Source organism: Siphateles boraxobius, unplaced genomic scaffold, assembly GCF_051911475.1.
Source record: "Siphateles boraxobius isolate OS27281-9 unplaced genomic scaffold, OSU_SipBor_1 130, whole genome shotgun sequence".
NCBI lineage: Eukaryota > Metazoa > Chordata > Actinopteri > Cypriniformes > Leuciscidae > Siphateles > Siphateles boraxobius.
In genome coordinates, this window is record NW_027508734.1 from 16,724,668 (window position 1) to 16,747,892 (window position 23,225).

The 23,225-nt window shown below is 37.5% G+C and overlaps 1 protein-coding gene across 8 annotated transcripts in view; it reads left to right on the forward strand.

Moving 5' to 3' along the window:
• Window positions 1-23,225, forward strand: part of exoc6b (exocyst complex component 6B) — a 111,503-nt gene that overhangs the window by 51,420 nt on the left and 36,858 nt on the right. For 4 of the 8 annotated variants that reach the window (XR_013203631.1, XR_013203632.1, XM_077228223.1 and 1 more), the window contains exons 9-19: window positions 503-586; window positions 1,616-1,662; window positions 2,212-2,332; window positions 3,291-3,362; window positions 3,975-4,072; window positions 4,950-5,055; window positions 5,805-5,914; window positions 13,057-13,168; window positions 16,897-17,031; window positions 17,168-17,347; window positions 18,828-18,857. Coding sequence is in view for 5 of the 8 variants with exons in the window: in XM_077228223.1 (XP_077084338.1) it covers window positions 503-586; window positions 1,616-1,662; window positions 2,212-2,332; window positions 3,291-3,362; window positions 3,975-4,072; window positions 4,950-5,055; window positions 5,805-5,914; window positions 13,057-13,168; window positions 16,897-17,031; window positions 17,168-17,347; window positions 18,828-18,857 (1,095 nt within the window). In the remaining 3 variants the exon portion in view is untranslated. The remainder of the gene's footprint in view (window positions 1-502; window positions 587-1,615; window positions 1,663-2,211; window positions 2,333-3,290; window positions 3,363-3,974; window positions 4,073-4,949; window positions 5,056-5,804; window positions 5,915-13,056; window positions 13,169-16,896; window positions 17,032-17,167; window positions 17,348-18,827; window positions 18,858-23,225) is intronic. The other 4 variants (XR_013203633.1, XM_077228225.1, XM_077228226.1 and 1 more) reach the window with 2 other exon arrangements.

Genomic DNA, 23,225 nt, shown 5'->3' on the forward strand with positions numbered 1-23,225 from the left:
CGTACTGCCGCTGTTTTATGTCTTTATCTCTGTTTCTCTGTGCGTGTCTGTGTTGTTTCCACGCTCTTTTCTGACTGGGTTGTGTGTGCATGTGTTGGTGTCATGCCCTTATAGACTTTGATAGCAGTCTGTGTGAGGTGGACAGGAACTGCACTTTGGGACTCTGGGAAAAAGGGTCAAGTCTTTAAGCGCTGAATGAGTGCCTTTGTTTTTAGACCACAAGCCTTTGCTGCACTGTATTCTGACTCATACTATGAGATTAGAAGAGAGAGACCAGATATGCTCTTTTTTTGAAGTTTAGCTTGGTCTCTACAAGTAGGAATCTGTTTTCCTATGTCATGTTTCTTTCCGTCATTACCTTCTCTCTCTTGTTTCATCTTGAGCTTTTCTGGTGTAAACACAAGTCTTACATGACTGATGCTCATTGGTCACAGAGCTGTTCACACAAATTGAGAGCCATATTCTCACTCAGGTGCTTAGAATGTGTATCTGCCTTACACAGGGTGCCCGGGACACGTTTGAGAACTACTACAGGAAGCAGCGCCGGAAACAGGCCAGACTCGTGCTCCAGCCTCACTCTAACATGGTACGCCCTTACACCGCCTGAGAACATGCCGTGTCTGTCCGACACCTATTCAGACGACTTTTAAAGAAATTCATACTTTTATTCAGCAAGGACAAATAATAATTGATCAAAAGTCAAAATAATGGACATGCTTAATGTTACAATAGTTATCTGTTTTAAATAAATGCTGTTCTTTTGAGCTTTCTATTCAAAGAATCCTAAAAAAAATGTTTCACAGTTTTCAAAAAATATTGTAAATAATTAGCAACTGTTTTCAACATTGATAATAAGAAAATGTGTTTCTTGAGCACCAATTCAGCATATTGAAAGGTTTTCTGAAGGATCATGTGACACTGAAGACTAGAGTAATGATGCTGAAAATTCAACTTTATACTGAAAATTCTAAATTCGATTTTAAAATAAATTAAGATGGAAAACAGTTGCTTATTATTTCCAATTTTTTTTGGAAACTGTGGTACTTTTTTTTTTTTAGGATTCTTTGAATAGAAAGTTCAAAAGAACAGCGTTTATTTGAAACAGAAAACTATTGTAACATTAAACATGTCCATTACTTTGACTTTTGATCAATTATTATTTGTCCTTGCTGAATAAAAGTATGAATTTCTTTAAAAGAAATCTTACTGACCCTAATCTTTTGAACAATAGTGTATACCTGAAGTATTTTGTAATGACATCAACATAAAGTGCAACTCAGCTATATTTTAGCTGGAACGATGTTTTTTTTTAGAAAACATTAAAGAATTTTACTTACCCCTAACTTTTGACTGGTAGTTTATATTAAAGTGTTGAAGATCTCCACTGAATGTGATTGTACAGGTATGTTGTTATTTGAATAGAAATATGACTTATTATTGAGGTAATAAAGGTAAAATTCTTTCAAAGAAATAATGAATTCTAAAGCAAATGAAATAAAAATGTTTTTGGTTAATCTAGTTTATTTCAGCAATAATAAAATAAAAAACTATTATTGTATACTGCTCAATTGACTGATGTTCATAAACTCTCCTTCCTCTCTCCTGTGGTCTCCAGCATGAAACGTTAGAGGGATACAGGCGCTACTTCAATCAAATTGTTGGGTAAGTGCAGTGCACGTTTTATTTTGAATGGCCAAATTAACTGAAAATCAATTATACATGCTTATAATGTTTTTCAATAATGGAGAGAATTAAAACAGCTGAATCCTTTTTAATGGCTCAGTGTTCAGACCCTCCCTTTTGCCAAACGCTCCCCTTCCTCTGGCCCTTCCTGATTCTCCATCCCAGTGCTGCCGGAAACCTCTCTGAGCTTTAGAATTTATGGTTTTGGAGATGTGGAGTGGCAGATTGGTGTTATTCCGAGTGTCTGGATGGGAATATTGGGAAGGCCGGTGTCTGGAATGGAGGCTTTTGCAAACATCCTAAATGGCACAAAAAAGGCTCAGGGCACTCGCACATTGGGATGTCTGGGATTTTTTGGGAATGTTGCTGGCCTGTTTGATGACTCTGATTCCTTTGGGTGCTTGACAGCCTCAGTGTGACCATTTGGGATATTAGTGATGTAGTTTATTGAAATGTTTTCATACAGTATGATGTTTTAAAGTACTCACTGTTTCTCTTTCATACCCTTTCTTTGTATATGTCCTGTAGTTTTTTTGTAGTGGAGGACCACATCTTGCACACCACACAAGGCCTGGTAAATAGGGCTTATGTGGAAGAATTGTGGGAGCTGTCTCTTTCCAAGACAATTGCAGCCTTGCGTACTCATTCAGTATGTCTGCACACTACACACTCAACACACACTGAACAAGACAAGCCAAAAGACAACCAGTAAATCTGTTTAGTCGAGGCATCAATTTGAAGGCCAACCTGGAACGATAATTCACCATGACTTCCCTCTGGAATTTCTGATGGGTTTTTAGGATAGTGGTTTTCTAGTACAATAAGGTGGTGACCATTACTTGAAGACACTGTGCTTTCACATTTCGTTGTACAACATTTCCTACCGTTCAAAAGTTTGCAGTCTGTAAGATTTAAAAAAAATGTTTTTGAAAGAAGTCTCTTATGTTCACCAAGGCAGTATTTATTTAATCAAAAATGCAGTACAAACAATAATATTGTGAAATATTGATATGTTCACTCTAGCAGAACTAGCAAGGCAGTACACACAGATACAGGACGTATTCACTCTAAAGAAAGCACAAAAAAACATTTTAAAACATTTTACTGTTCAATTTTAGGCACCCTTGATGAATAAAAGTAATAATGTCTCCCCATCCATAATAATCCTACTGACTTACAAACTTGAACAGTTGTGTAAATTACTTCAAATTTGAAGTTTGAAACAGTTGTGGTTTTAAAAATGTAAATTGCAAGTTCCTGCAAAAGAACTGTCACGGTTGTCCTCGTGAATGAACAATCATCTGTGTGGTGGTAGTTGTTCTTATTTTACTCATAAATTGAAAACACTTCTCTAAATCCTATTAAAATTCTGAGGGAAACTATGGCTCAAAAAGACCAACCCTCCTCTGGGTTTTTGGACTACAAACCAAACAGTTAAATTCCCAGATACGCATACAATTGTCAGATACTTATTTGCTCAAATAGAGGTTGCATAAAATGTATATCTTTTTTTTTTTTTTTTTTGCATTTATACCAAGTAATCTTAATCCCTGTGCTTTCCTTCCTCTGCTTCGGCTGTAATCCATCACACTCTTGTGTCTTTGCAGTCTTATTGCACTGATCCAGACCTGATTTTAGATCTGAAGAATCTCATAGTGCTGTTTGCAGACACACTGCAGGTGAGATGGGGTAGTACCTGACCATCAAGACAGCTGTTGTGCTCTTGTTTATATGGATAACGTCTTAGAACAAGGGGTGTCAAATTATTAGATTTTTTTAAAATCAAGTAAATAATCACATTTGGATTTTTTTTTGTGAAAAGTATCATTAAAGACAATATTGTGGCAAAAAAATTGTGACAAACAAATACAGCATTGAATAAACTTTACAAAAAGGTTCAGTATATTGTTTGTTTCGTTTGATATAATGTATCATATCACTAGCCTTCAGTCAACTGCAATGCAGTCTCAAGTTAAAAGTAATGTGCCTTGAGATCCCTGCCTTCTCATTGTCTTTGAATGCAAGTATGTGTTCTGTGTGAATGACAAAAACACAAATACTTTTAGGTATGTTTTCAAGCTTGAATTATTTAGATGGTAGGAAAATATCTTCTTTAATAATTTACTTGCGTGTTTTGGAGACATAACGCCGTTTTTTTTGTTTGTAAGTAATAAGTTGGACAAATGTAAATGTATAAACACTATTTCATTCTGATTTCTGCTGAGAGTTGCATGCATTGCTTCCTGTTTTCAACTGAGCTGGGTATTATCCACCCCTCTCTCTCTCTGCAGGGTTATGGTTTTCCAGTAAACCAGTTGTTTGACATGTTGCTGGAGATGAGGGATCAATATGGGGAGATACTGCTGAAAAAGTGGAACCAGTCCTTCAGGTGCTTTCTGCCTCTCTTTTTCTCTCTTCCTTTTCCCTGTTTTCTTCATCTCGATGCCTCGGTTTTTCATTCGAGTAAGGATAATGATGATTTGGTTATCACCTTAGGGTTATCAACCCTAATAGGGTTATGCCCAAATGTTAGGTACGTTCAGTTTAAATCAGGTTATGTTTGCTGTACATCATTTGTTCTGATCTGCCATTCAATACTTGGTAACCAATCATCCATTTTTTTAATGCCCTCTATCAAAGTACAATTTAAAGAAATTGTCTGAATCTTATACCTGTAGTGCCCAGAGATGTATTTTTGCAGGGGCTGTGGATTGCAGGACAGTTAATGGAAAGAGAAATTTTGTCAGGCCAAACTATTAAACTAAAATCACTGTTCAAATTACACCCATAAGACTAAATCATATTGTCAAGGACACATATTTTCGTGCTGGGGATCCTTTAAAGAGCATTTAATCCAAAAAAATTTAATTCGTTGTTGAATTTTTTTTGTTAAAGCTCCTTGGATCTCCTCGGCTGAATCTTAAGAGCAGATGACATGGAAAGGTTGTCGTAACCTTGCTGGAGTTGTTTTTAGATCCCTGTCAGAGACACTTGACTCACTCCATAAAAGAATGATGCTCTTGAGTCTTTGAGTGACTCAGAATATCATTACTGTGGGAACAGGCATTCAAGGAAGATCTGTTGTGTGTGTTAGCCTTGACTGAGTTACACAAATACACACACAGACAGACACACTGCTCATGAGTCCAGTAAATGGTTTTTAGATTATTTAGTCTTCTTAAATATCCTGCTGTTGTCCTCAGGTTTATGATCAGTTCATCTGTGAAGTCAGGTCTTTTCTCCTCACACTTTATTCTGTTGGTTAGGCTAATCTTGGATCAGGACAACTACAGCCCAATTCCCGTGGGGTCCCCTGAGGAGTACCAGCGGATCGCAGGCCAATTCCCCTTCCAGGATCCAGAGCTCGAGAAGGTGAGCATTAGGCACATAAGAAAGCTTTTATCCTAGAGATTTTCTCACAGATTCCCTCAGTTACACACCCTCCAGTCTCCACAAAGACATAAATATCCTCCTGCTGTCCAAGAAGTTGATTACTAACATGCGCATCCTCTGAAATACTTGAACAAAGCCATACATTTGAATTCTCCCATTGACGTCAATAAGAACTACTGCCCAATACTGTTGTAGTAATCAAAGGATGCTACCCTTCATGGTGATACATGCACTAGCAGCTGTTCTTTTTCATGGCTGCCTTTGTGTTCTCTTTTATAAAGGGAAATTCCTGGTGCGCTCTATTAACAGCATTTGTTGCGAATTGTCAATATTTTTAATTTCAACCAGAAATTTTTACTTACAATGGAAGTACACAGGGCAAGGCAGCTGTTAAAATACATCCCAGGGATTATATATTACAGCAATCTTAATTCTTGACTAAAGATTAATTTCTTAAGTGAAATTATCATGTTTAAAGAAAAAAAAAAATTTCTATTATACAGCCCCAGAACCACAAGTGTCCCCCTAGAAAAGTAGTCCCACATCAAATGAACGATTTAGACAACTTTATAGCTCAAATAAATATTTAAAGAATAATTCATATACTTTAGTTTATATTTCTGATTTCATAAACCCTCCAGAACACTTGCTTTATGAACTGTGATTTATTTATTTATTTATTTATTTATTTTTGATTCATTTACTCGTATATATTTTTTTCTAAACAGATGTCTTTTCCGAAGAAGCTGCCATTTTCTGAATTTGTGCCTAAAGTATACTCACAAATCAAAGAATTCATCTACGCCTGCCTGAAATACTCTGAGGACTTGCACCTTAGGTACGAGCGTTCAGACATACTTTAATCTGTTTCACACCTGCATATATAACCCTTTTTTTCCAAATGTTCTCATTAGCAAATCATGCTGCTTTGATGCCAGTTTACGTACCTATTTTTGAACTGCCTTTCTTTTAACCTTTCATTCTTCTGTTATGAAATCACTAAACCCGCCCCATTGTCTTTGCCTATCCCCTAGAGTAGCCGCTGATCCTCAGAGAGGAAGTTCTGTCTGCACCAAACAGTTTCTGTGTGTTTTCCTAATTAATTGCGTGCTTGGTGCTAGTGGGTGTTATTTCAAGGAATTTCTCCTAGTGTTGACTGATCTCTGGTCAGTTTATGAGTTCTTAGAATTACTGATGAGGTTGCCAGATGCGCCGAGCTGTTTAGTGTGGCCTACCCTGAATTCCCAGTCTGCAGACTGTTGGACAGAATAAATGGTTTTGTGAAATGCTGCTTCGGTATGATCTCCCTTTATGATATTTCTCAGAAGAGAAGTCCATTTCACAAGTGTAGAAAACAAACAGTTGTGAAAACAGCACTTATGGATTTCCCAATAAAAGACCTGCTTTGCAACCTGTTATATCATGTCAGAGAGTAAAATTAAGTTATACGCAAGTTATTTCTTATGATACTTAGGATACCCTGTATATTAAGCTTTAAGTGAATTTCTCATCCCAATCAATTTGTGCTAAAATTTTAATCTGGTGGGTGCCAAAGAGGCAGGATTTGAATGCAGGATTCAGTGATTCAGGAGTGTTTTGGTGAGCAGGCTTTGGGAATAGAATTGCATCAATGTAATCTAGTTATTCAATTTAGTATCAGTTAAGACCTGTTCACACCAAGAACAATACCTTCAACCATTACATTTTAAAACTGCTCTTAAGAGGATTCTGGAGTCCACAATTGTTACGGCACAGCCAATCAAAATCCATCCAACTTTAAAGTATGCGCTGCAATCACATTACGTTTTATTCAGCAAGGACACAGCAAATTGTTAAAATGTGACATTAAAGACAATTATGTCACAAATTATTTCTATTTCAAATAAATGCTGTTCTTTTGAACTTTCTATTAATCAAATAAATGATAATGTGTCAAGGAAGACTGGAGTAATGGCTGCTGAAAATTTTGCTGTTCTATCACATGAATAAATTACACTTTAAAATGTATTAAAATAGAAAGCAGGTATTTTAAACTAATAATATTTGACAATATTACAGTTTTTACTCGATTTTATTTTATTTTAAATGCAGCCATGGAAAACACAAGACAATCAAAAACAGTAAAGAAAAACATTTAAAAATCGTACAGACCCCAAACATTTAAACAATAGTGTATGTTTACAGAGCACTTAGAATAAACATAACATTTATCCTCTGGTGTGGACATGATCATAACCAGTGTTTGGAAATAAGTGAGCTTTAGTGTGGGGTGTTAAGAATTGTTGACTTTAACATTTTAAAGTCACGATGTACAGAACATCACACAAAGATATAGAAGAAAATGTACAACATTTTTTCGAATCAATAAAAATAAGAAATAACATTAATACCTGCAGAAAGGCCACACTGCAGACAGGATTTGCATTTCACATGCAAATCAAATTAATTCGGCTAAATTGCCTGTGCGAGCAGGCTCTAAGTACAGAGCGCAACATCGATGCACCGAAAAATAATCAATTAATTTACAGAATTAAATTTGAACAGAATATATCCTCTCTAATAAATAAAAATACAAAACGAAATAAGTCAGAATCAAGTCATAAGATGCAGAACAAATGTGTGCAAAGTGCCTAAAGTGCAGGGGAACATATGTTCAAAACACAAGCCACAAATAGTTAAATTAAATAACCTTGAGTGATCAATAAATAAAATAAAATTAAATAAATTATTAAAATAACGAAAGAAGGCCTATAGCCGGAATTGTCAACTTTGTCTTTTTAGCTGCAGAAACAACAATAAACGCTAAACTCGAGTGACAGTTTAGCTAAACATGTTCACAGCATCCAAAAATCAAATTAGAACCGGCTGAAATGTTTTGAAATCACTTGTACCTTACCTGATCGAGAGAGAAAATCTAGTCTTTCACTCTGTCTGTGTCCGTTTGAGTCTTTTCAAATTGTGTGTAAAATAATTTCTAAAACGCTTAACATGAAAAACGTTTAACGGCCTAATGTCTTGAGACAGTTATATTAAAAGATCAAATTCTGTACACACCTTATTAATAAAGCACACTCTATAGCCTACAGAAAAGCAGATGAGCCCAGAATATGAACGCAATGCGTTTAATTAAACGTTAATTTTCCTCCCATTGAAAACCGTTATTATAAAGAAAGACTTTCTATAGGAGGAACACGTTGCGTTCATATTCTGGGTTCATCTGCTTATCTGCACATAGTATGGTTTCTTAATAAGGTATGTACTGTGTACATAAAAGCCACGTAAAAGTGCCCTTTAAGCGTTTTAAAAGCTTTTTTCAAGTTACGTATTTTTGAATGTCCCGAGGAAAACCAACTTGTTAACGTTGGCCTGCAGAAGTGCGATCATGGTTTTCCTGATGCTTAATCCAGCCTTGGAGAATATCGTTTCTGATGGTGTGCATCCACACTTTAGATTTCCTTATCCCAGACATTTTTAAAAATGTATATCCCTGCCGCCAAAACGCTTCTCTTTCGGTCACGGATCGAAAGTGAAACTTAAATCTGTCACAGGGTGTTTAGATTTATTCACGCACGTTAAAAATATTTATCAAAAGCTTCTTTCTTTGCACATTTGTATTTACAGCATTATCATAATAGACTCCTATATTAACGTATTGACAGAAAACCGGTAGTTCTATGTGAAATCAGACATTGAGCACCCTCATATAACCTCTGTATTTAGTCAGACCCTTTTTGCCATTCTATACTATACTATACTTTTTTTCCACCTCGTACATAAACCGCCTTATCTGAAGTAAGTGCCTTGCTCAAGCAGGATTCATTGCTGGGTCACCTCTGTTTAGGAATGAACCTTCAACCTTTTGTAGTAAAATCTTTAAGCATTCATCTCCCAACCACTCCTTAACCTCAGTCACGTTGTGTTGCGATCTGATATCTCGTCCCTTCTCCTAATACCCTGAACGGAACAGTAGGTCATGGGGTCAAGGCTAAAGGTCACTTTCTGCAGAACTGTCGTTGGCATTTCCGTCTTCCTCCTTCTGATTGAGCTATGCACTAAGACGAGTCTTCTCAATTGTATCGTTTGATGTTCCCTGTCTCTGACTCTTTCTTTGAGTGCCTCGTCAGGTCAAAGAAACTTTAGAAGCGGATGTCTCTGTTGGATATCCTAATCCTTGTGTGCATGTTTGTGTAGTTGTTGCAGTTTAGAGGTTTATTAAGGAAATGAGGGAACATGTTTCAGGACAGAGAACACGTACATAGAAACCGGCATCCTACCAAATTACTACTCCATTATCATCATCATTAGTGATTAGTGTCTGAGACATTGTCTAGCCAACCAGACACTCTTAAGTGTCGCCTGTAGAGTGGTCCGATAGAAGATGCCTATTATAACAGTAGAAAAGACAAATGTATTTCCCGACTCATTGGCTTAATTTCAAGCAATGATTGCCTCTCCAGGACTACCTGTACTGTGAAAGTATTGTTTTTGGAGATATATTCTACAATCACTGCAAGAATGACTTTAAATGAGCAATAATACCTTTTTTCCTGTCTGACGGAGTCTGTGCGTGCTAAATTCTCCTAGACTGTCCAGATACTGGAGAGAGTGTAGCTGCTATGGACTTTGAGAGTAACTGCTTGGTTTATGTCAGAGGTGTCAAAGTATTTGGCTCAGTCCAATCCCGCCTGCATGATGATTTCATGAAATTATTGATTCTACAGGTATTCATGCTGGTGAATGAAATGGGTGAATCACTAAGTTCCATGTGCACATCTGCACACCGTAAGCTAGCATTTTGTCCTAAATGGTTCCCGATTATAAATGATACACCCTTGAATTAGATTGGAAAATATACAGAACATAATAAAAAATAATTTATTACACTGTTCTCTAGAATGCTTGATTTTGTCTGATCAGTTTTGGCATTCTGCAGTCAAATATTTTTGTAAAATGATCACTAAACATTTTCCTTTACTTAGTTGTAAAATCCAAACATTGGCTTTTAGACTCCGTGGAAATAGTAATCAAAAAGGAGCCTTTTTGGATTTAGCTTTTGTAAAGGTGTCCGTGTCATATATAATTCTAAAGGGATGTTGGCAGAGAAAGCTGTCTCAGTTTTATTGGGACCCCTACCAAGACTTTGGCTACTCTCTGCCTCCTCACTTCCACCAGTCATGTCCTATGTGGTTTTCAGAACGTGGCTGGTCCCCACGCTCAAATGTCAGTTAAAATTCAACAATAAACATTTGACCTCTTTTGGCTGCGCTTGCAGTAGTCTGTTCCTCGGCCTGTGGGCTCCAAGGGCTCCAGATCAAGCCAAAATCCCCCGTACACAGCTAATTTAAGAATACTGTCGAATAATGGCTCGACTCACTGGATTTTTTTGTATTTGACATTTGTAAAAATGTATCCCTATTAGCACAAGTGCAATTGAGGCGGCCAGATGGCGTTCAACCAGAGGTCTCAGATGGTGGGGTCAGGATGCTGGGTATGTGTGTAGTGTATGGAAGGGTGTAGGGAAAAAAAAGCCTGTTGCTATTGGTAATGGAAACCTATGATTGACACACCAAAGGAGCAAAAGAACAGCTCTCCATACTACACAGACTAGTCCACCGGAGGCAATTAGTCCTTGTGGTCTCCCTCTACTAATATTGAGATGAGATGTGGTCAGTGGAGGAGGTAAGGGGCTCAAGTCCATGTGCAGGTGCCTGGAGACCAGACGTCAGGAATGTATGTGACTCCCCCAATGCATGTCCAGCGAACTTTAGACCTCACTCATGAGAGCCGCTTTACAAATGTGCATTTACCATATTAACCTGAAGTTACCCTCGAGTTAAAGCTAGCTGTAACATTACTCTTTGTGATGGTTGAATAGCTAATAAACATAAGTTCTGTACTAACCGAAGGGAGCCGTATCTGTCTTGCGTTCTTCTTCTGTTTAGTTTCTCTTTTTCCAATGAAGTTAATTGGACATTTTCAGTCTCCGTTGGTTCCCTTCTCATCTGTTTCTCTCAGATCATTGTTTATCAGACCAAACCCCCACCCTAATTTTCACTGAATAAGTGAGAGAGTTGAATGGATGAATAAATCAAACGTAAATGCCAGTAAAACGTCTGTGTTTAATCAGACTACAATTTCTCTTTCTGTATTCCAGCCCCCTCCCTCTTCAAATGAGGAATAGCCAGAGGCTTTTGGATTCATCCAGACACTGTCAGTTTCCAGATTGTCACAAAAGACCAATGCCTCGCTTTCAGTCCTCAATTTAAAGCCAGGCCTTTCCCTCGTTGAGGTTCAACTCTATACTAGGAACATTTCCATATTGTAATGTTCAAGATCAGAGCCGTGTTATGGTATTCAAAATCCATTAACTGATGACTGTAACCTAACATTCCTGTTGCTGAAATTTGAACAAAATTCACAAAACAAAAAATATCTCAGTCACCATGAATTTGCAGTGTTAAAGTTGATGCTAATATTATAATCTGTATGTAGGTCTGCAAGCAACTTCTCAGCATCTTGTGGTTAAATAGCACCTCCATTTCTCCCCTTTTTTGACCTCCAACTCTCTGCTCCGTTCAGCTCTCCTGTTTGCCAAGTCAGCGGAGAGAGCTCAGAGTTTTTTCCCCCGCTGAGGAGAGGAACGTTTTTCAAATTCCTCCTCTGCTTTTCTCAGCACAATGAGAGACGATTTAGTAATTTGCGAGGAATGCGTTTGTTGCCCAGATCGAGGGGGAAAACTGTTGCACCCTGGGCCTTGGCTCATATTGATGGACACGTTTGAGACATATTCTCCCTTTCTTTCTTTTTACCCTCTTTTTAATTATTTCTGAACCAGTCTGTGGGGTGGGGGGTGGAGAGTAGAAGAAGATGCATCTGCAGTCGTACTAACAAGCACAGGACCGCTGGCTGACAAAATTAGCCCCTTTACTCCTCCCCACCCCCATCATTGAAAAGAAGAATAAAGAAAAGTGATATTCCTCTTTTTCCTTCGTGTTGATTTAAACCGTAATATCTGTGTGTGGTTGTTCTCGTTTTTGGAACATGCGTTTACTGAAACCCAGAGGGTGTTATTGGGCCCTGAGGAGTGGTTTTAAATCTCGCCCATGTCTGTGAGTGTTCATGTGTGTACATCTTAGAATCTTGCATCGGTTTGTTTCCACTTTGTGCTTTTGACTCTCAGAGGAGGTGGAGTATCGAGGCTGAGATTAGAGCACATAGGACTCTATGTGATTCAGAACAACTGCAAAAACATCTTGCTTGTGATTTTGCACTCCTTATGTTGGGTCTGAAAGAAAATCATTCACCCTGCTACACCACTATAAGAGTTCAACGATACCAGTAGCACAAAATGCATATAGCAATTTCAGAATGTTTTTGTCGGGAAGATTTTTAATGTTTGTGCTCAGCAAGGCTTGATTTATTTGATAAAATAGAAAAACAGCAATATTGTGAAATAGTATTATAATTTTAAATATAAAAAAATTATATTTTATTGGTACTTTTAAATGTAATTTACTGATGGCAAAGCTGAATTTTCAGCAGCCATTACATGATCCTTTAGAAATCATTCTAATATGCTGATTTTGTGCTTTGCTTGTTATAATTTTGTGGAAAACGGGATTCATTTTTTTCAGGATTCTTTGATAATTAGAAGTTTTAAAAGAACAGCATTTATTTGAAATGGGAAAACTTTTATAACAGTATAAATGTCATTATTGTGTTTTCTGATAAATGTGCATTATTTCTAAAAATATTATTTATTTTAAAAAAAACCTACTGAAAACATGTAAGATATTTTATATAATCTAAAAAGGATAAAAGGGATCTGGTGTTGGTGGGGCAAGACACAACCCCATACCGTTACACTTGGTCCACAATGTTCCTCCAATCCTAAATATGTGGATATGGATTTGCATTATAGACATAAATATGTGCATTTATAATAACTGTATTCCTAATTAGATGAATTTTCATGTTCAGCTCAACAGAAATTGATGACATGATCCGTAAATCTACAAATCTCCTGCTCACAAGAACCCTTAGCCACTGCCTACAGTATGCCATAAAGAAGAAAAACGTAGGACTGGCAGAGGTGAGGTTCTTTTTTCTCTTCCATTTGTGTCTGTGATTATTTGCACACATCTATGTTGTTCTTTATTGATGTCCTTTGCTGTCTCAGTTTCAATCCAATCTCAACAGAGAGTCTCTGTCTGGACTCTCAGTTTTCAAGATGCTAGACATCACTGGACAACTGTTCTTGTCACATTATATCCAAATCTTGTAGATAGATCCCTTTAGTACCATTTTTCTCTCACTCAAGATGGGCAACAACTGCAGTTTTGGTGAATACCAGTAGCTCAGATTATTAATTATTATTCCTATAGATTATTAATTACCTGCCATTTTTTATTTTTTCATTCAAATATATAAAACATGTACTATGTACTGTATGTGAAATTGAAGAATTACATTTTGCAAGCTATAGCATGTTATTATCTTATCCAGTCTATTGTCTGCCTGCAAAGAAGCGCTAACAAAAAAGAACAACTACATTGATGATCAGACTCAGCAGCTTTTCATTATTATTAAAGAAACAACCCATAAAAGTTGCTATATCTAAACAACATTTCAGGTCAAAGCCCAATCTGAGGCGGATTGTTCGCAACAGTGAAAGGCAGATAAAATGACATTGTCATTTTCCCCCCACTTTGCTCTCACTCCATCCCTGCTTTACCCTCCCCGTGTTTGTCGCTCAAATGTGGTTAGTTTCTTCTCCGATCTGCTGATTCTGATTGCAGTCAGGTCTGTTTATGACCCCTAAAATCCAGATGTGTTCTGTTCAGATGGGTGCCACTGATGAGAAAATTATGAAAGAATAGCAGAGGAAGCAAGAAAGACATTCAGTGTTGTATTTTGGAAAAGTCAAGGCTTTATTATTGGTTTCAGGTAGTTTGCATAGCAAAGTCTAGTCTTACTACTACCTTTACACACTAGAGTGCGGATCGGGCCGAATTTTTTTGTCCGAGCTCAGGCACATTGGCTACCAACATAATAAGCGGTTTTAAATTTAAAATGTTCAATGCCATATCGCGCTGATGTGACCGAGCCCGACCAGAACCCGAACATCATTTCTAAATATCTGTCCGAACCCGCCGGGCTCGGGTCGGGTATCCATCCTCTATTACACACACACACACACACACACACACACACACACACACACACACACACACACACACACACACACACACACACACACACACACACACACACACACACACACACACACACACACACACACGATCAGATATCAAGCTCCTTCCTACCCCTCTCCTGTCCCGGATCTGGTGGAGGTGTGGAAGTGTGACCCGGGCTCTGCATCAGGCTTCCCTCCCTGTGCGGAGCACCATGACTGGAGAGAGGGAGGGAAGAGCGGATCTGGGCTCAATTAGCACCAATGCGCATCAGCGCCTTGCTGCTGACAGCCCTGCCTTGCCTGTGGACCTCGGCACCACAGACCATCTAACTAAACGTAGAGCTGCTCTAGGTCTGCGTCCCACAGACAAACCCTCTCTGTCCCTTTAACCATACCCTTGACTTTCTCTCCGTACCCTTTCCCCTTTAGAATTACTCCCACGTAGAACTTTTGCTTATTACTCATACCTCTAGAATCTTTTCCCCAAACATTGATTTTCTCTTTGATGACCGTAGTATGTGGTTTTTTAAAGTTACGATAAAAAAAGTTGCATTATTACTAAAAGAAAAGCTTTGTTAGATGTAAAAATCTTAATGTATCAACATGTTTAAATTGTTTACAAAGTGATAAACACTACCACTCAAAAGTTTGGAGGTTTTTGAAAGTTTCAAAAAGCTCACCAAGACCAATTTATTTGAACAAAAATACAGTAAAAATAGGAATATTTTGAAATATTACTGTAATTTAAAATTACTGTTTTCTTTTTTTAACATTAAAATAATTTATAAAAGTAATTTAATGCGGTAATGGCAAAGGCTAATTTTCAGCAGTCATTACTCAAGTCTCAAGTGACATGATGCTTCAGAAATCCTTCTACTGATTAGAATTGTCTTAAAATGTCTTTAATTGTCAATTATGATACTTTTAATGTTTTTATTTCCTTCCAAAAGAAAAGTTACTTACCCAAACTTTTAAACGTTAATGTACACTAAAAAAAATATTTTCAAAGTTGGAAATGGAGGGTGGTATGCACATGATGTCACTGCAATTACACCTACTGAGTGGCAAAAAGACTAAGTGGCAGTGTTGCTGTTGAACTTGAATTTTGTATTTCATCAAATAGATTTGTATCACGCTTAACAATACACAATGTTTCCAAGCACCTATATAGACAGTCATAATGTTATGTCTATTATGCCAGGTTCACATTTACTCCATTTGCAGTGCATATTTATTTCATGCCCACATTAACAGGTTAGAGCGTTCACATTGATGTGGTCTGGAAATGTGTTCCAGGAACAGCGTCTGCAGCAGTGCAGCGATCATTTACGCATCGAGATTTGCGGTGCTGAATTTAAAGTGACAGTGCATTGTTCACATAAAAATAGACATGGATTGGCAAGAAAATTTAGTAATTTCACCATAAATGCATATTATTAAACAGTCAACATATGGCTTTTCACCTGGGCTAAAGCAAGGAAAACTACACTTTACCTCAATCAGGCGACCTCTCTATGTGGAGGTGGAAAAACTATCTCTAAATAAAAATAAATAAAGATTTAAATAGTAAAGAAAAGGCGTGAGAGTTTGCTGTTTTTTAAAGTTTTAGTTTAAAATGTTTGTGATTTAAAATGTTTTGCTAGTTGCTTGAGCAACCTAATATAGGCCTATAAATCTATATAGAAGTAATGCATTGAATAATACATTATCTACATTTAGTGTGATTAAACCTGAATACTTCTATGAAAGATTGTATAACTGTGCTGTGTACAAAGAGAATCGCAATGCTGACGAAACATGTTCAGTGGATTTTTTGGATTTCAGTGGAACAACTTTTGGATTTTAAATAAAAATAATGACTAAATGTTGTGTTTGTGGTGTAGTTGCGGATCAGTTGCGCACTGCAAAAGCGGAATATGTGAAAGCACAATAAGCGTGTGCAGCTTCTGCATCACATATGTACTGCAACGCACCGCAAACGTACTGCAAATGGAGTTTGTGTCAACCTGCCGTTTGTGCGAGTTTTAGATCTACCTATTTTGTATAGTGATACAGTAGATACAGCGTTCACATGCTTTGCTTTATGTATTTCCCTGGCACATAAAAATGTTAGGAAACTGATTCCTGGCCACATGTCCACGGACCACTGGTTCTTTAGTGAGTAGTCATCACTGTCGAGTCCAACTGCTTTTACAGTATTTAAGCAGATAATCATTTGTTTTGCTCCCGTTTTCGCAAATTCCCCTACTAAAGCTGGTCATGTTGCAGGATGTTTTGCCACTCAGTCCGGCTAAGGGGGCATGTCCTGGCGGGAAAGTGACGTCAATGCATACCCTTTATAAAACAAAGATTATTGGAATAGGTTTTACAAGAAAATTCTGTTTCAGTCTTTCTACTTCAAAATTTCACATTAAATGCATTGTGTTTCCTGCCATTTCTTTGTAATTCTTTGTGAAATTTACTAGCAGTTTCTGAGTACTGAGTTTTAAGTAAATCCTAAACCATTTTTTTCAATGTAGGTCTCAATCTGATAGTTAAAAAGCATACAAATCTTCACTATTTTCAGCAAGTAAATAATTGTGCTGTATCAGTCAAAATTGATTAATCACATTTGATTCCCAAAGTTGGTTCAGATCATCATAAACACCACTCACCTGGAGCAGTCCTGTCACTACCTAGAAGGGTTCATCTCCAACATAACCAACGTGCCTCCTGACACCATTAATGCCACCAAACTCTATGGAACCTCAACCTTCAAGGTAGGAACCTGTTGCTTGTGGTGTTATTCCCTTCTCCCCATTGATTGTTGAAATTATTATTTAGTATTTTTTACATGCATGTTGTGCCTGTTTAGTACTTTCTTTCTTTCTTCATTCTTTGCTTCTCTTTGTATAGGACGCAAGGCATGCTGCTGAAGAGGAGATCTACACTAACCTGAATCAAAAGATTGACCAGTTTTTGCAGCTGGCTGATTATGATTGGACGGCAGTACAGGGAGGTGGACAGGCCAGTGACTATCTGAGTGACCTCATTGCTTTCCTCTGTAGCACCTTTGCAGTGTTCACTCACCTGCCCGTGAGTATTTCGTCCACATACACATTATTTTGGACATGGATTACATAGATGATTTTTAATTGCATATTATTTGTACCCAGCCAAGGAGAGATTATGGTTCTGTGAGGATCCTCGGCGCCATCTTAAACTCACCTTACCTTGAAAAAGATGGGCATACAGCACAAGCTTTTTTTAAACAGTATGCAATACAAGAACTTAAAGAAGGTTTCGGGGGTTGAGATGTTATTGAATCTTTTAATAGTGGCTTTACATTCTGCAATTGCAACTTGGAATTTCACTTATTGCTGTGACAGCAAGGCAATTTCTTTTTTTGCAAACAGCTTTCAGACACACACTGCGATTCTCTGTTGATTATTTGCATTGCGTTTTAGATACATCAATAAATTAATAATAATTTAAGACTCTATTGGCCCGGGCCATAACCCATCCCTGTATCCAGCATTTTCTGACTGCGCTTGTAGTCGTCTCCCCTATTTGACTCCATCACTTTAAAGAAGATTGTACTCACAGTACACTTGAACTTCAACAGAAAGCTAAGTAGGGTCGTAGCAAGTAAGAGGATTGGAGTGTTCTGGGCTTGCAAGCGTCTGTGTGGCTCAGCTGACATGAAGTTAAAGAGATTGTGTGGCGTGACCTTAGGTCTCAGCTTTAGTGAAGGAAGTCTAGCACTGGCACAGCCCGGTCCTGACCCCTGTCATGAGGGATTTCTGACAATCAAAGTATTTAAGAGCTTTCCCCCCTATGGGCCTCAACCAAACACCTCTCCGTGTCGGCATGACTGTGTGGGATTGTCTCTGATCCAGGGCTGGTAGTGGTAATGCTGCTTCCTTTGCTCCTGTAATCTCTTAAATTCCTGACTGCCCTTTTTCTAAGCTTTCAGTAAGAGAGAAGTACGACCCTTTCAGCCCACTGTAAAACAGTGCTCACATTGTTGGCTGAATTTCACCAACAGGGGGCAATATTTGTACGACCCGGGGTCAGGTTACGGTCAGGCTGAATGTCTCACTTTCTCCATCTACACATACACGCATAACAGCGAACCACAGATGTACAGTCAAGCAATCCTGCTTATATTATTGTGTTTGCACATTCCAACTCTACATGTGAACACAGTGCATCCTGATTCACTCAGCCCCATCTGCGTAACCTCACCATGTCCCCAGTTCACACTCCTGATGGTTTTCAGGAAAGGTCAAGAGCTGACCGTTTGTGTGTGTGGAAGCGACCCTGCCATCAACTTCATAGCCAAAAACTCTGATAATGACTCCAAAGCCACAGTCCCATCAGTCACACTCGCTTGCTCGGCCTCTCTCACCCGACCACAAACCATCTTTGACACTCAGGGGGACTTTCAGTGTTGATTTTTAACTGTTCGGCCAAGTTGATACGGGAGAGTGGTTGACCGACTTCACATTTGAACCAAGGGGGAGTCATAAACTCGACCTTTGACGTAAATTTTGTCTTTATCTATCTTCTGTAGGGCAATTCTATAGAGCACGCCACACTACCGGTGAGTATGTTTGCAGTGTGGTCTAACTTCAGCAATAACTTTGGCCATTTCTTGTCACAGTACCTCCGCATGCTGCCTGGTGTTCATCTGACCTACTCATAGTGCTTTTTTTGTCCCTTAGGTTCTTAAGGTATTTGTTTGTAGACTTTTACCATAGAATTCAGATAATAATTGGTGAGATTTTTGTGTGCCTTGCACCGACAATGTTACCTTGCGTAGATTTATATGCAAAGTAAACAATCCTCTTAAAGTGCGACAGTAGATGTTTATATACTGTGAACCGACAACTTAAAGCATCATATGATGGCAATTTACAGTTTTTCTTGATGGAACTGAATGACTGGCAGGGCACTTTTGGATTTAGGAGCTGCCTTTTTGCCATAATATTCTGTTACATGGTGGTCTGTTCATAGACTGACATTCTTCGGCAGACATTTTGAGTGTTTTTGCTATCTGATCCATAAAACCTTTGTGTGCAAGCTTAATATTCAGTGTGTGTCTGATGCATTGACTTGTCATTATTGAGCTGATGTTGGCAAAATGCTCTGAAAATGTGGCAGCTCATATGAGGAGCTTTATCTTGTAGTGTCTGATGCAGCCACAATATAGACGTCCACCCTATCTGCTAGTAGAATTGGCTTTGTTTGTTTAATTTGGAAGTGGTTTTGCCCGTCTTGATTGTTGCTGCTTGAAAGTATCAAGCTCTCACGATTTTAGTCGTGTTTTCTTTGCTGTACATTTGAAGGATGCTGAACTCTGTACAGCTACATCACATCATCAATTGTTGCAGTTGCTCGTGTTGCCTTAAATCACCAACATTGAATGTCAGTGACTTACACTAGCGTTAAAAAGTTTGGGGTCAGTACGATTTTGTTTTTGACAGTAAAGACATTTATAATGTAACAAAATATTTTTATTTCAAATAAATGCTGTTCTTTGGAACTTTCTATTTATTAAAGAATCCTGAAAAAAATGTGTCACGGTCTCCACACAACAATAAGCAGCACAACTGTTATCAAAATCATCATTGATAACAATAAGAAATTTTTATTTAGCACCAAATTAGCCTATTAGAATGATTTATGAAGGATCATGTGACACTGAAGACTAGAGCAATGGCTGCTGAAAATTCAGCTTTGCCATAACAATATTTAATAATATAACATTTTTTACTATGTAAAATAAATAGATCAAATAAATGAGCATAAGAGACTTCTCTCGGAAACATAAAAAAAATCGTACCGACCACAAACTTTTGAACATTAGTGTATGATTTCTTTGTTGCTGCAAATCACTATCATCACGTGTTTTTCCATCTTAGTTTTAAGTTTTGAATTTAATTTAATTTAAATTATCGCTTTCATTTAAAAAATTGCAAAAACAATCCATATAGAGCAGCCTATCCATCTCATCTGTTCAAGTATACAAAATCTTCATACAGAATAAAACATTTATCCTCCTCAAATAATTTTTAATGCAAATTTTGGAAAAGTATTTATCATTATCAAAATTTGCATAAAAATACTTGATGAATGAAAACACGTCTAGTGTGAATGAGGGATATTTAATCAAGCAAGTAATCTTTGAAAAGCCTTCCAAAAAGTGGGATATTTTTATCACACACCGTATCGTCTGATTTTCTGAAAATTTTGCCTGGCTTTTATTAAAACATTTACAACAGCTCTTTTATTCATTTCCAAAGCAATGTGTCAAAAAGTGTGTTTTTGATATGCTTCCTGGCCCTCTGTAATGTAGCTGTGGAAACCCTGAGGTAACAGAAAGGCTTTCCATATTAATATCATCAAGCACCTTGTAAGGCGAACACTATTTGTCATTATTTACTTGAAGCCTGATTTGAGCTCCAAACTCATTGGCCTGGTGTCTTTGTTTTCCCTTTGTGTTTGTGAAATGCTGGAACGGTGCAGCATGGTGTCGGGAAGTTCAACACATATTATCACCCTTCCTCCGACCAGAGTGTAATCAGCGCAGACAGGCATCAGTTTTTCTCGAGTGATAGTCTCTGCTTCTTGTTAGGATGTTGTGAGTGTACATTCGTTGTTTTTGCAAACAGGAATCAGTGTGTGTTGCATAAATAAGTCGGCGCGTTTGAAATATGAGTGCATTGAGAGAGCCTACACACTCCATGCTGAGTTTTCTCAGGGGTCCTCCGCATGTGGTGCGTGTTGGGGTCGTTTGTAGAAGTGTTGTGACGTTTCAAACATATTATTATTGTTATTAAGAAATCTAACCTTGGCCCAGTGTCCAGAACCCCTTGTTCTTGTAGTCCTCCTCCTCTTTATCTCTGTTTCTTGCTTTATTATTGTTTCTCTTTCTGTCTCACTGTACCATGTGTTCTGTTTATTTTGACAGCCAATTGCTGTTGAGTATTTTTTAATGAGGGCTTTGATGAGCCTTTGTTTAATTAACTGGTGACTGGAGAGGAGGAGCGCAAGCAGAAATCTAACGGTTCACTCATGGCACCCTTTCCTACTTTCTTTCCTTTTTTTGATTTCCACTCCCTCCTTTGAGCCCCTGAACTAATTGTTAACATCCCCCTGCCCTGAACTGTAAAACAAATGTGCTACTGTGAGAGGGGTGTGCCACGTTTAAATCAGGCCCTTAACGCATATCTTTGAACGAAGGCTCCAACGTTTAAGTGTTGAAAGTAGCTAATCTGTTCAGATTTATACATGTAGCCGGGATTCAACCATACATGTATTGATTTTGTGGATTTTAGTGAAAATGGCCAAATGGAAGGATCTTTCCTCTGCAGCCAAGGAGGGAATTTTTAAAATTGTTACATTTGGTCAAATATTTTTGGATATTGCTCGTGCTGGATGTGAATGGTCACAAGGTCAACAAAATTATTTCAAAGCACAGTGAGACCACTACCATGCAGGCTGTAAAGTGTTGTGGCTGGTGAGCATTTTGACAGAAGGATGAAAATCACCTGAATGTGGGACCACCTCAAAACAGCTTCTAAAGATCTGGATAAAATGGGCAATTGTGAGAAACCTTCATTTCATCTTGAACTGTAAGCCAACAGCTAGAAGAGGCTGTATTGAGAGGTTGTATAACAGTAAATAAAGCATTTGTTAGTTTTATCAACTGCAAACAAAAATAACACCTTATATTTGCCAAAGAACATAAAGATTGGAGTATGGAAGATTGGAGCCATGTTCTGCAGTCTGACGAGTAAAAATTTAACGACCTACCATTATATGCTGTCAGGTATTTTCACAGGAGATGACTGGAGTGTTTTAATATCAAAAGCATGCGTGGGGCATGGCAGGGGAAACATAATAGTATTGGGGACCCATGTCTGCAGGAGGTGTTTGAAGTTGCTGGCTCTTTGAAAATGAACTAATACTTGGGAATCCTGCTGAACACTATGTAGCCAAGTATGGAGGATCTGTTTGGAGAGCAAATATGTATTTTCTAATATGATAACAATCCCAAACGCACCACGAATGCAACAAAGTTGTGTGCTATCATGCTCAGCATTTTGACGTCTTCAAGTAGCCTCCTCAGTCCCCTGACCTTAAAGCCATTGAAAACCTTTTGGCAATTATAAACCCTCAATTGTGATAAATCATGCAGGACTTCTGCATGTGCAAATGCGCAAAGTCAATACCCAGGAGAATGGCTGCTGTAATGAAAAAAAAAAGAACCAACAAAATATTAATAACTGATTACATTGTAGTCAATGTATTCTGTATTTCTTGTGGGCTTTTTGTTTTTCTATGCACTTTTTTGCATAATACTATAATACCCATATTCCATGATATGCTGGAGATTGCCAAATAATTTATTAATTTTACCTTAACTAAGTTTAATCTATTCTTCTTCCCAATAGATCATTCTTCTCATATTTTGATTGGTTAATTGATTCTGAAGGGTCATTAAAAGCAAATATTTTGCATATATATATATATATATATATATATATATATATATATATATATATATATATATATATATATATATATATATACACACGCAAAAAAATGAACGAGGAAGGTTGTGCACTTTAAATAATATATTTATATGTAGTTTACTTATAATAATTGTGTTTTTTGACTTGAAATGTTTTTTTCTATTAAGGTCCACGTAATTGTCTCAACTTAACAGTACAAAATCCTAACTAACAAGCACCGCCTAGTTTCAGTTAATGCAACACAAATCAATCATGTAATCCAACACAAATGGATTAAGTAAACTTAAATTTTACATATATTTAAGTTTACTTCATCCGTTTGTGTTGGATTACATGATTGATTGTGTTGCATTAACTGAAACTGGCTTGTTAGTTCCCAGAAAAATTTGCATATGGTTGAATTAAGATAATAAATGTTAAAATTAAGTGTT